This window comes from Carassius gibelio, chromosome A4, assembly GCF_023724105.1.
Source record: "Carassius gibelio isolate Cgi1373 ecotype wild population from Czech Republic chromosome A4, carGib1.2-hapl.c, whole genome shotgun sequence".
In the NCBI taxonomy this organism is placed as follows: domain Eukaryota; kingdom Metazoa; phylum Chordata; class Actinopteri; order Cypriniformes; family Cyprinidae; genus Carassius; species Carassius gibelio.
The window spans coordinates 1,445,564-1,457,834 of NC_068374.1; the positions used below are offsets into that span (position 1 = coordinate 1,445,564).

The 12,271-nt window shown below is 41.9% G+C and overlaps 1 protein-coding gene across 2 annotated transcripts in view; it reads left to right on the plus strand.

The window, feature by feature from the left end:
• Positions 1–2,330: 2,330 nt before the first annotated feature.
• Positions 2,331–12,271, plus strand: part of LOC127968521 (ubiquitin carboxyl-terminal hydrolase 15) — a 34,542-nt gene continuing 24,601 nt past the window's right edge. For both annotated transcript variants that reach the window (XM_052569800.1, XM_052569808.1), the window contains exons 1-3: positions 2,331–2,491; positions 2,802–2,929; positions 7,507–7,637. In XM_052569800.1, coding sequence (XP_052425760.1) covers positions 2,403–2,491; positions 2,802–2,929; positions 7,507–7,637 — 348 coding nt within the window. In that variant the 5' untranslated portion in view covers positions 2,331–2,402. The remainder of the gene's footprint in view (positions 2,492–2,801; positions 2,930–7,506; positions 7,638–12,271) is intronic.

Sequence of the window (12,271 nt, forward strand, 5' to 3'; positions counted from 1 at the left end):
CCTAAAAACTGCAGTTGTAAAGCCCCTCCTGAAAAATACCAATCTTGATAACACAATTTTGAGCAATTTTAGACCAATATCTAATCTTCCTTTTATAGGCAAAATTATAGAAAAGGTAGTTTTTAATCAGCTGAACAAATACTTAAACTCAAATGGATACCTGGACAATTTTCAATCTGGTTTCCGACCGCATCACACCACAGAGAAAGCACTCATTAAGATAATAAATGATATTCGCTTAATTTGTGACTCTGGCAAAATATCGGTGCTGGTATTGCTAGATCTCAGTGCTGCGTTTGACACTGTCGATCATAACATACTACTAGAGAGACTGGAAAACTGGGTCGGGCTTTCTGGGATGGTACTCAAATGGTTCAGATCACACTTAGAAGGGAGAGGCTATTATGTGAGTCTAGGAGAGCATAAGTCTAAGTGGACGTCCATGACATGTGGAGTCCCACAATGCTCAATACTTGCACCGCTCTTGTTTAGCCTGTATATGCTTCCACTAAGTCAAATAATGAGAAAGAACCAAATTGCCTATCACAGCTATGCTGATGATACCCAGATTTACCTAGCCTTATCTCCAAATGACTACAGCCCCATTGACTCCCTCTGCCAATGCATTGAAGAAATTAATAATTGGATGTGCCAGAACTTTCTTCAGTTAAACAAGGAAAAAACTGAAGTCATTGCATTTGGAAACAAAGATGAAGTGTTCAAGGTGAATGCATACCTTGACTCTAGGGGTCAAACAACTAAAAATCAAGTCAGGAATCTTGGTGTGATTCTGGAGACAGACCTTAGTTTCAATATTCATGTCAAAGCAGTAACTAAATCAGCATACTATCATTTAAAAAACATTGCAAGAATTAGATGTTTTGTTTCCAGCCAAGACTTGGAGAAACTAGTTCATGCCTTTATCACCAGCAGGGTGGACTATTGTAATGGTCTCTTCCCAAAAAGACCATTAGACAGCTCCAGCTCATCCAGAACGCTGCTGCCAGGATTCTGACTAGAACCAGAAAATCTGAGCATATCACACCAGTCCTCAGGTCCTTACACTGGCTTCCAGTTACATTTAGGATTGATTTTAAAGTACTTTTACTCATATATAAGTCACTAAATGACCTAGGACCGGAATATATTGCAGATATGTTCACTGAATATAAGCCTAACAGAGCAGTCAGATCATTAGGATCAAGTCAGTTAGAAATACCAAGGGTTCACACAAAACAAGGGGAGTCCTCCTTTAGTTACTATGCTGCCCGCAGCTGGAATCAGCTTCCAGAAGAGATCAGATGTGCTAAAACACTAGTCACATTTAAATCTAGACTCAAAACGCATCTGTTTAGCTTTGCATTTATTGAATGAGCACTGTGCAATGTCCGAACTGATTGCACTATATTTTCACTGTTTTATGTTTTATTATTGTTTTATTATTAACTGTTTTAAAATGTTTTAATCATTTTAAAAGTAAAATTACTTGTTTTATTTTTGTTATTATTTTTCTTCATGATTATTTTACTTTCTCTTATGTAAAGCACTTTGAATTACCATTGTGTACGAAATGTGCTATATAAATAAACTTGCCTTGCCTTGCCTAATAGCCATCAGGATTTACTGTATTCAGTATTGATAATGTATACAAGAATGAAGGAAAAATGCTATGAGATTCAACTGACGTGGATTCCTGCTCATATTGGCATTGTGGGTGGACAAGTTAGCTAAACAAGCTGTTAAAAAAGAGACTATTGAAGTAAATATTAAGTTGTCAAAGTCTGAGGGAAAGAGTGTAGTATGGAAAGAAGCCATTAGAGAATGGCAAAATCAGTGGGACAGGGAAACTAAAGGGAGACATTTGTATGCTATTCAAAATAAAGTAGGGGTTGTGAAGAATATGGGAGGGAATAGAAAAGAAGAAATAGTTATGACAAGATTAAGGATAGGTCATAGTAATCTGAATAGCACATAACACATGATAAGAAAGCACCCAACTGGTTGTTGTGGTTGTTGTCAGGTTGCAGAAACTATAGAGCATGTGTTGTTGAGTTGCAAACAATATGAAGAACAGAGGAAAAATATGATGGAAGAGTTAGGAAAAGTTGGAATAATAGGGACAGGAATGAGGGAAATACTGTAAAGTGAGGAGAATGAACAAAGCAGAGGAAATATTTTAGTTTTTTTTTTAATCAAGATCAGGTCTGATGAGAAGAATATGATGTAAATGGATATTAAAGGAAAATAAATCCGGAAGATGGCGGTAGTGCAACAATAATGGATGCAAGCTGCCGATAAACTCTAAAGAAGAAGAAGAGGCGCGCCGTGACGTCATGCGGTCGGCGCCGTGCGTAGCGTGCTGACGCGAGCGTCGCTTCCCAGCATGCAGTGCGCGAGTGAAGATGGCGGAAGGCGGCGCGGCGGATGTGGAGACGCAGAGAGGAGAGATCGCGACGCTCCTGAAGACGCCGCTGCGCAGAGCGGACACCTGGTGAGACGCGCCGCTCCTCAGAGTCTCACAGTCCGTCAGTCACAGTCAGTCAGAGCCGCGTCACGGTCGGGTCAGACACTCGCACTCACAACAACAACAACATCATCGTCATTATTATTATTATAGTTATTATAATTACAGATCACACACACGCCGGTGAGAGCGTCGCTCCTTTCACCGTGTCTCTGCCGCAGTGCCACAGTAAACGCGTGTTCAGATGAATGACAGCTGATCCACGTGAATGTCATGTTCTCAGTCAGTCAGGAGTGTGTGTTTGTGTGTGAGTGACGTCACGTCCGGTCTCCCGCAGGTATCTGGTGGACAGTCGCTGGTTCAAGCAATGGAAGAAGTATGTGGGCTTCGACAGCTGGGACAAATACCAGATGGGCGAGCAGACTGTGTACCCCGGACCCGTGGACAACTCGGGCCTGCTCACAGGTGTGTGTGTGTGTGTGTGTCAGACACCTGTGTGTGTGCTAGGGCTGGGCGATATATCTAATGATATGATCATGCGCATCTAAGCAGTAAAGCTGCTTCCGTGGTCATCGCTAAAATCTCCATCACCTGCTTATAATTGGAGTGGCATTTAATAGACAGAGCCGTAGATCGCTGACAAGCCACGCCATATCGTGTTCATTATCCCAGATGAATCGCCTTCGATAATGAGAGCGATATGGCGTGTCTTGTCAGCGATCTACGGCTCTGTCTATCAGGGGTGGGACTTTCAAGTCACAAGCAAGTCTTCAAGTCATATTCAAGTCCTCAAAGGGTTAAAGTTGAGATAATTTAGTGACTAATTAAATGATGATTGTGCATTAGTGATGAACTTCTGCTGTTAACAATCAACACCACTGAAGTAAAGAGAGACACAAGAACTACAACTGAGTTTAGCCACAGCCTTCAACTGAAAAAAAAAAAAGTAAAAGAAAAAAAACACTCTGCCACCATAATTGTGGTCAGGGTTTGCTCTAGGTAGTGTCTTCACCCTTTTACTAACTCAAAAACAATTTGATTCAAAACAATTGCAATATTGTTTTCGCAAGAGACATGTCTGCATTGCTGAGTCAAACCTTGCAGTAACAGATGATCTTATGCTCTTTCTGCTTCTAACTCATGATGACTGAACATCATGAAATGGTGTTTATCTTTGGATAGTAGACTGACACTCAGCTATTACTGAACTGAAGTTAAAAAAATCACAATGCTTCAATGTTGAAAGACACGAAAGGAGCCAATCAGTTCAGGTTTAGACAAACACACTTATCACACGATCCTCAACAGTGGTGACAATTTTTCATACTGCAGTGCATGATGGGAGTTTTTACTAAGGTTTTACCCAGCATGCAACATCTTGTTGACTGTCACCACTGTTGAGAGTCATATGCTGGTTCTTGATGTCTGTGTGTGTCTACAGAGTATAGTTTTTCAAATGTTGTATGCACTTAGTAGATTTAAAATTCACTTACTGTCATTTTTTTTCCATAGTGTAGTTTTACTGGGTTGATTATGCTAAACTTATACAGAGCTAATGTTAATTTGATTGTAATCTGACCACCTATCACATACAGATTAATTTCTTCTCTCTGCTTTACAGCACCTCATGCAATGCTACATAAAGACATCTAACACGACAGTCAAGGGTCAAGAGCCCCACTAAAGCAAACACTGATCTCCATGATGGTGGCATCACTTTAACCAATAAAACATCAACATCTGATTCTCTGTAGTTCTCAATAACAACAGGTGTTCATCATTAATGCACAATCATCATTTAATTAGTCACTTAATTATCTCATTAACTTTAACCCTTTGAAGACTTGGATATGACTTGAAGACTTGCTTGTGTCTTGAAAGTCCCACCTTTGCTGTCTATTAAATGCCACTCCAATTATGTGATGGATGGAGATTTTAGCGGTGATCACGGAAGCAGCTTTACTGATTAGATTTGCATGATCATATCATTAGATATATCGCCCAGCTCTAGTGTGTGTGTGTGTGAGACAGACTCCTGTGTTTGTGTGTGTGTGAGACAGACACCTATGTGTGTGTGTGTGTGTGTGTGTGTGACAGACACCTGTGTGTGTGAGACAGACGTGTGTGTATTCAATTCAAGTTTATTTGTATAGTGCTTTTTACAATACAAATCATTATAAAGCAACTTTACAGAAATTTACATCTCTACAATATTTAGTAATAGCTTATAAGTGGTGACTGTGAGTTTGTGTACGTTTGACAGGATTTTTAGAAAAATGTATATGTCGTAGTCAGCTAGACGATGAACATTATTAATATTATTAATTAATAATTGTTATATGATGCAGTCACACTTGTAGGTCAGCATCATCTCTTCTCAGGTGTTCTGGATCCAGACGTGGCAAAACATAGAAACAAAATATAGACATCATTAGCATAGCTGCTGATCCAACAAACTAAAATTAGTTAAACCCAAGCTAATGAATAAAAATGCACATTTGATCAGATGCAACTACACTCACAATTTAAGAGATACATTATTCAAATGCTTGGTGAAAGAGATGCGTTTTTAATCTAGATTTAAGCAGAGAGAGTGTGTCTGAACCCCGAACATTATCAGGAAGGCTATTCTTTCAGAGTATAGGAGCCAAATGTGAGAAAGCTCTACCTCCTTTAGTGGACTTTGCTATCCTAGGAACGACCAAAAGTCCAGCGTTTTGTGACCTTAGGGTGCGTGATGGGTTGTAGCGTGGTAGAAGGCTAGTTAGGTACGCAGGAGCTAAACCATTCAGGGCCTTATAGGTAAGTAATGATACTTTATAACTGATACGGAACTTAATAGGTAGCCAGTGCAGAGACTGTAAAGTCGGGGTAATATGATCATATTTTCTTGACCTCGTAAGGACTCTAGCTGCTGTATTTTGGACGACCTGTAGCTTGTTTATTGAAGAAGCAGGACAACCACCTAGAAGTGCATTACAATAGTCCAGTCTAGAGGTCATGAATGCATGAACTAGCTTTTCTGCATCAGAAACAGATAACATGTTTCGTAGCTTGCCAATGTTTCTAAGATGGAAGAATGAAGTTTTTGTAACATTGGAAATATGATTTTCAAAAGACAAGTTGCTGTCTAATATAACACCCAGATTTCTGACTGTAGAGGAAGTAACAGTACATCCGTCTAGTTGCAGATTGTAATCTACAAGATTCTGTGTAGTGTTTTTTTGGTCCAATAATTAATATCTCTGTCTTATCCGAATTTAATTGGAGAAAATTGTGTGTCATCCAATCTTTTACATTTTTAACACACTCTGTTAGCTTAGATAATTGGGAAGTTTCATCTGGTCTCGTTGGGATATATAGCTGAGTATCATCAGCATAACAGTGGAAGCTAATTCCGTATTTTCTAATAATATTACCAAGGGGCAACATGTATATTGAAAATAGAAGGGGACCTAGGACAGATCCTTGTGGCACTCCATATTTTACTGATGATAAATGAGATGACTCCCCATTTAAGTAAACAAAATGGTAGCGATCGGACAGGTAGGATCTAAACCATCTTAGAGCCTGCCCTTGAATACCTGTATAGTTTTGTAATCGATCTATGAGTATGTCATGATCTATGGTGTCGAACGCAGAACTAAGATCAAGTAAGACTAGAAATGAGATGCAGCCTTGGTCTGACGCAAGGAGCAGGTCATTTGTAATTTTAACAAGTGCAGTTTCTGTGCTATGGTGGGGCCTGAAACCTGACTGAAATTCTTCATACATATCATTTTTATGCAGGAAGGAGCTCAATTGAGCAGACACAACTTTTTCTAAAATTTTAGACATAAATGGAAGATTTGAAATAGGCCTATAATTTGCCAGTACACTAGGATCTAGTTTTGGTTTCTTAATAAGAGGCTTGATAACCGCCAGCTTGAATGTTTTTGGGACGTGACCTAAAGATAACGACGAGTTAATGATATTGAGAAGCGGTTCTTCGGCTACAGGTAACAACTCTTTCAGTAATTTAGTGGGTACAGGATCTAATAAACATGTTGTTGGTTTAGATACAGTGATAAGTTTATTTAGCTCTTCCTGTCCTATTTTTGTAAAGCACTGCAGTTTATCTTTGGGTGCGATGGATGAAACTGAAGTGTTAGATGCTGTAGAATCTACATTCGCTATTGTATTTTTAATGATATCTATTTTATCAGTGAAGAAATTCATAAAGTCATTACTATTTAACGTTGGTGGAATATTTGAATCAGGTGGCGTCTGGTAATTTGTTAACTTAGCCACTGTGTTAAATAAAAACCTTGGATTGTTTTGGTTATTTTCAATGAGTTTGTGGATATGCTCTGCCCTAGCAGTTTTTAGAGCCTGTCTATAGCTGGACATACTGTTTTTCCATGCAATCCTAAAAACTTCTAAGTTAGTTTTTCTCCATTTGCGTTCAAGACTACGAGTTAATTTCTAGAGAGTGAGTATTACTGTTATACCATGGCACAGTACGTTTTTCTCTAACTTTTTTCAATTTGATCGGGGCAACAGCTTCTAATGTATTAGAGAAAATAGTGCCCATGTTGTCAGTCATTTTGTCTAATTCATGTGTATTTTTGGGTACAAATAGCAGTTGAGATAGATCAGGCAGGTTATTTGCGAATCTTTCTTTGGTGGCTGGAACAATAGTTCTGCCCAGACGGTATTGCTGCGACATATAGTTAATATCAGTTATACGCAGCATGCACGATACAAGGAAATGGTCTGTAATATCATCACTTTGAGGTACAATATCTATAGCAGTAAGATCGATTCCATGCGATATAATTAAATCTAGTGTATGATTAAAACGATGAGTGGGCCCGGTGACATTTTGCTTGACTCCAAAGGAGTTTATTAGGTCAGTAAACGTCAACCATAACCAGAAGATCTGAGAGGAAATCTGCAAATTCTTTTAGGAAGTGTGTGTGTGTGGCACCTGTGTGTGAGTGTGTGTGCATGTGAGTGTTTGTGTGTGTGTGTGTGACACGCCTGTGTGTGTGTGTGTGCAGACGGGGACGTGCTGGGCCTCAAGCAGCACCTGATCGATGAGCTGGACTACATCCTGCTGCCGGCCGCCGGCTGGAACAAGCTGTTGAGCTGGTACGGTCTGAGCCCGGGACAGGAGCCCATCGCCCGCAAGGTGCTGCAGCTGAACATGCACACACACACACACACACACACACACACACACACACACACAAGATCAACCAATAGATCTTACACAATCCATTGATTAAACATGAGCACTGCACATTAAGTCAAAACTCCTTATTGGTGTTTTTATATGAATGTATATTTGAAGAGTTTGGTTCCAAAACCAATATCAGTATTGTGTCTGGTTGGTATTGAAAAATCCCTTTAAAATGTTATGCAAAATGCGATATTCGCAGAGTTATTAGGTCATGTTTTTTCCCTTTTTTCCAAACCGTGACAAGCACCAGTCTCCCTTTTTTGCTGATTGCGATATATCCACTAAACCAGTGGTTCTCAACTCCAGTCCTCAGGACCCACTGCTCTAACACATTGTGTATGTCTCTCTTATCTGACACACTCATTTCAGTTCATGGAGTCCATCCTAACGAGCTGATGATCTGAATCAGGTGTGTTAAATAAGGGAGACATACACAATATGCAAAGCAGTGGGTCCTGAGGACTGGAGATGAGAACCACTGCGCTAAACCAATCACAGTGCACCCTTCCACGCACTGTAAAGAGTAACAACCAATCACAGCGCACCATTCCACACACTTTAAAGAGTAATAACCAATCACAGCGCACCATTTTACGCACTGTAAAGAGTAACAACTAATCACAGCGCACCATTCCACACACTTTAAAGAGTAATAACCAATCACAGCGCACCCTTCCATGCACTGTAAAGAGTAATAACCAATCACAGTGCACCCTTCCATGTACTGTAAAGAGTAATAACCAATCACAGCGCACCCTTCCACGCACCGTAAAGAGTAATAACCAATCACAGCGCACCATTCCACGCACTTTAAAGAGTAATAACCAATCACAGTGCACCCTTCCACGCACTGTAAAGAGTAACAACCAAGCACAGCGCACCCTTCCACGCACTTTAAAGAGTAATAACCAATCACAGCGCACCATTTCACGCACTGTAAAGAGTAATAACCAATCACAGCGCACCATTTCACGCCCTGTAAAGAGTAATAACCAATCACAGTGCACCTTTCCACGCACTGTAAAGAGTAATAACCAATCACAGCGCACCATTTCACGCCCTGTAAAGAGTAATAACCAATCACAGTGCACCTTTCCACGCACTGTAAAGAGTAATAACCAATCACAGCGCACCCTTCCACGCACTGTAAAGAGTAATAACCAATCACAGCGCACCCTTCCACGCACTGTAAAGAGTAATAACCAATCACAGCGCACCATTTCACGCACTGTAAAGAGTAACAACCTATCACAGCGCACCCTTCCACGCACTGTAAAGAGTAACAACCAATCACAGCGCACCCTTCCATGCACTGTAAAGAGTAATAACCAATCACAGTGCACCCTTCCATGTACTGTAAAGAGTAATAACCAATCACAGCGCACCCTTCCACGCACTGTAAAGAGTAATAACCAATCACAGCGCACCCTTCCACGCACTGTAAAGAGTAATAACCAATCACAGCGCACCATTTCACGCACTGTAAAGAGTAACAACCAATCACAGCGCACCCTTCCACGCACTGTAAAGAGTAACAACCAATCACAGCGCACCCTTCCACGCACTGTAAAGAGTAATAACCAATCACAGCGCACCATTTCACGCACTGTAAAGAGTAACAACCAATCACAGCGCACCCTTCCACGCACTGTAAAGAGTAATAACGAATCACAGTGCACCCTTCCACGCACTGTAAAGAGTAATAACCAATCACAGCGCACCATTCCACGCACTTTAAAGAGTAATAACCAATCACAGTGCACCCTTCCACGCCCTGTAAAGAGTAATAACCAATCACAGTGCACCCTTCCACGCCCTGTAAAGAGTTATAACCAATCACAGTGCACCCTTCCACGCACCGTAAAGAGTAATAACAAATCACAGTGCACCCTTCCACGCCCTGTAAAGAGTAATAACCAATCACAGTGCACCCTTCCACGCACCGTAAAGAGTAATAACAAATCACAGTGCACCCTTCCACGCCCTGTAAAGAGTAATAACCAATCACAGTGCACCCTTCCACGCACTGTAAAGAGTAATAACCAATCACAGTGCACCCTTCCACGCACTGTAAAGAGTAATAACCAATCACAGCGCACCATTACACGCACTGTAAAGAGTAATAACCAATCACAGTGCACCCTTCCACGCCCTGTAAAGAGTAATAACCAATCACAGTGCACCCTTCCACGCACCGTAAAGAGTAATAACAAATCACAGTGCACCCTTCCACGCCCTGTAAAGAGTAATAACCAATCACAGCGCACCCTTCCACGCACTGTAAAGAGTAACAACCAATCACAGCGCACCCTTCCACGCACTGTAAAGAGTAATAACGAATCACAGTGCACCCTTCCACGCCCTGTAAAGAGTAATAACCAATCACAGTGCACCCTTCCACGCCCTGTAAAGAGTAATAACAAATCACAGTGCACCCTTCCATGCACTGTAAAGAGTAATAACCAATCACAGCGCACCATTCCACGCACTTTAAAGAGTAATAATCAATCACAGTGCACCCTTCCACGCACTGTAAAGAGTAATAACCAATCACAGCGCACCATTCCACGCACTGTAAAGAGTAATAATCAATCAACTTGGAATGGCAACCTGTTTCTCAAATCACTTGGCAGTGATGGGGGTCAATGCAACAGGACGGAAGTCGTTAGGGACGGAAGCAGTGGAGAGCTTTAGTACTGGTGCGATGGTGGAGGTTTTGAAGCAAGTGGGGACAGTAGTGTGGGTCAGGGACAGATTGAAAATGTGAGTGAAGACCTCAGCCAGCTGCTCTGCACATGCTTTAAACACACGACCAGGTACTCCGTCAGGGACAGCTGCTTTCCGTGCATTCAGCTTACGTAGTGTATGGTAAACATCTGATGTGGAGAGTGTGAGAGGCAGTTCACTGGGATGATGCTCAGCCTTGAGTGAGATCTTATTATTATTATTTGGATCAAAACAAGCATAAAAGTGATTGAGCTCGTCTGGGAGGAAGGCAGAGCTGGAGGGGGGCACAGAGTTAGGTGGTTTGTAATCTGTGATAGATTGTATGCCTTGCCACATACGCCGGGGGTCTGAATAATTGAAGTGTTCTTCAATCCTCTGTTTATGTGTGAGTTTGGCCTGGCAGATACCCTTCCTCAGGTTGACTCAGACTGAGCCGGTCTCCAGACCTGAAGGCTGCATCTCTTGCTTTGAGCAGGAGGCAAACCTCTCTGTTCATCCAGGGCTTCTGATTGGGCTAAATGTTTATTTTTTTGTGTGTGGTCACTCATACATCTGTTGATGTGCTCCAGGATAGAGTTGGTGTAAGTGTCAATAGCCGTGTTTCCACTGTCGAGCTTAAAGCGGGTGTGCTATTGCGTGCCAGGGCTTGTCGCGTTTCCACTGTCACTTCCGGGGCTTGATCGTGCCTCGTTGGGGCTTCCTCGGGGCCTACGGCCAGGGTTTTTTGGCCAGATGAAAACCTTGGGCCAAAGCGGGCCAGCTGGGGCTAGAGGAGGAGTTATGAACAAAGAGGAGTTTCTCTGAGTCTGGAGAGCATCAGCATCACGGATCATTTCAGAAAGATAACAGCTTTAACACCAGTACCATATTTTCCGGACTAAAAGTCGCACTTTTTTCATAGTTAGTCTGGTCCTGTGACTTATAGTCAGCAGCTCTGTTCTGCTCAGTTCTCCTGTAGTCTACACTGAACACACAGAGCGCCCTCTCACGGCTGGAGACGGTACTGTGAACTCTTGGTTCTTGGTTCTGAATAAATGTGACTAATAGCCCAGTGCCACTTATATATGTTTTTTCCCTCATCATGACGTATTTTTGGACTGATGCGACTTATACTAAGGTGCAACTTATACTCCGAAAAATATGGTATTAAAGAAATAATAAATTAAGTCCAAAATTCACTCTTAGACTGACTGGGGAAATTCACATCAAGCAGCTGCTCCACCAACACTGGTGCCCCTCAGGGATGTGTTCTCTCCCCTCTGCTCTTCTCCCTGTACACCAACGACTGCACCTCTAAAGACCCCTCTGTCAAGCTCCTGAAGTTTGCAGACGACACTACAGTCATCGGCCTCATCCAGGACGGTGATGAGTCTGCTTACAGACAAGAGGTTGAGCAGCTGGCTGTCTGGTGCAGTCTTAACAACCTGGAGCTGAACACGCTCAAAACAGTGGAGATGATCGTGGACTTTAGGAGAACCCCCCTGCACTCCCCCCACTCACCATCATGAACAGCCCTGTGACTGCAGTGGAGTCATTCAGGTTCCTGGGAATCACCATCTCTCAGGACCTGAAGTGGGACAATCATGACTCCATTGTTAAAAAGGCCCAGCAGAGGTTGTATTTCCTTCGACAGCTGAGGAAGTTTAATGGATGATGTAAATGGATACTGTTAGCATAGTAATCCCAATAAGTGACAAAATAATGCAAACATTTTCCTATTTACATGTTGTGATCTGTATAGTCACAGCGTGTACAAATAACAAGGCTATATGAGACAGAGCCCATTTTTAATCGTATAAATACTGGGAACTATATTCTCACTAGGCGTAGGAGCACAGCTAACGTTACTTGGGCGG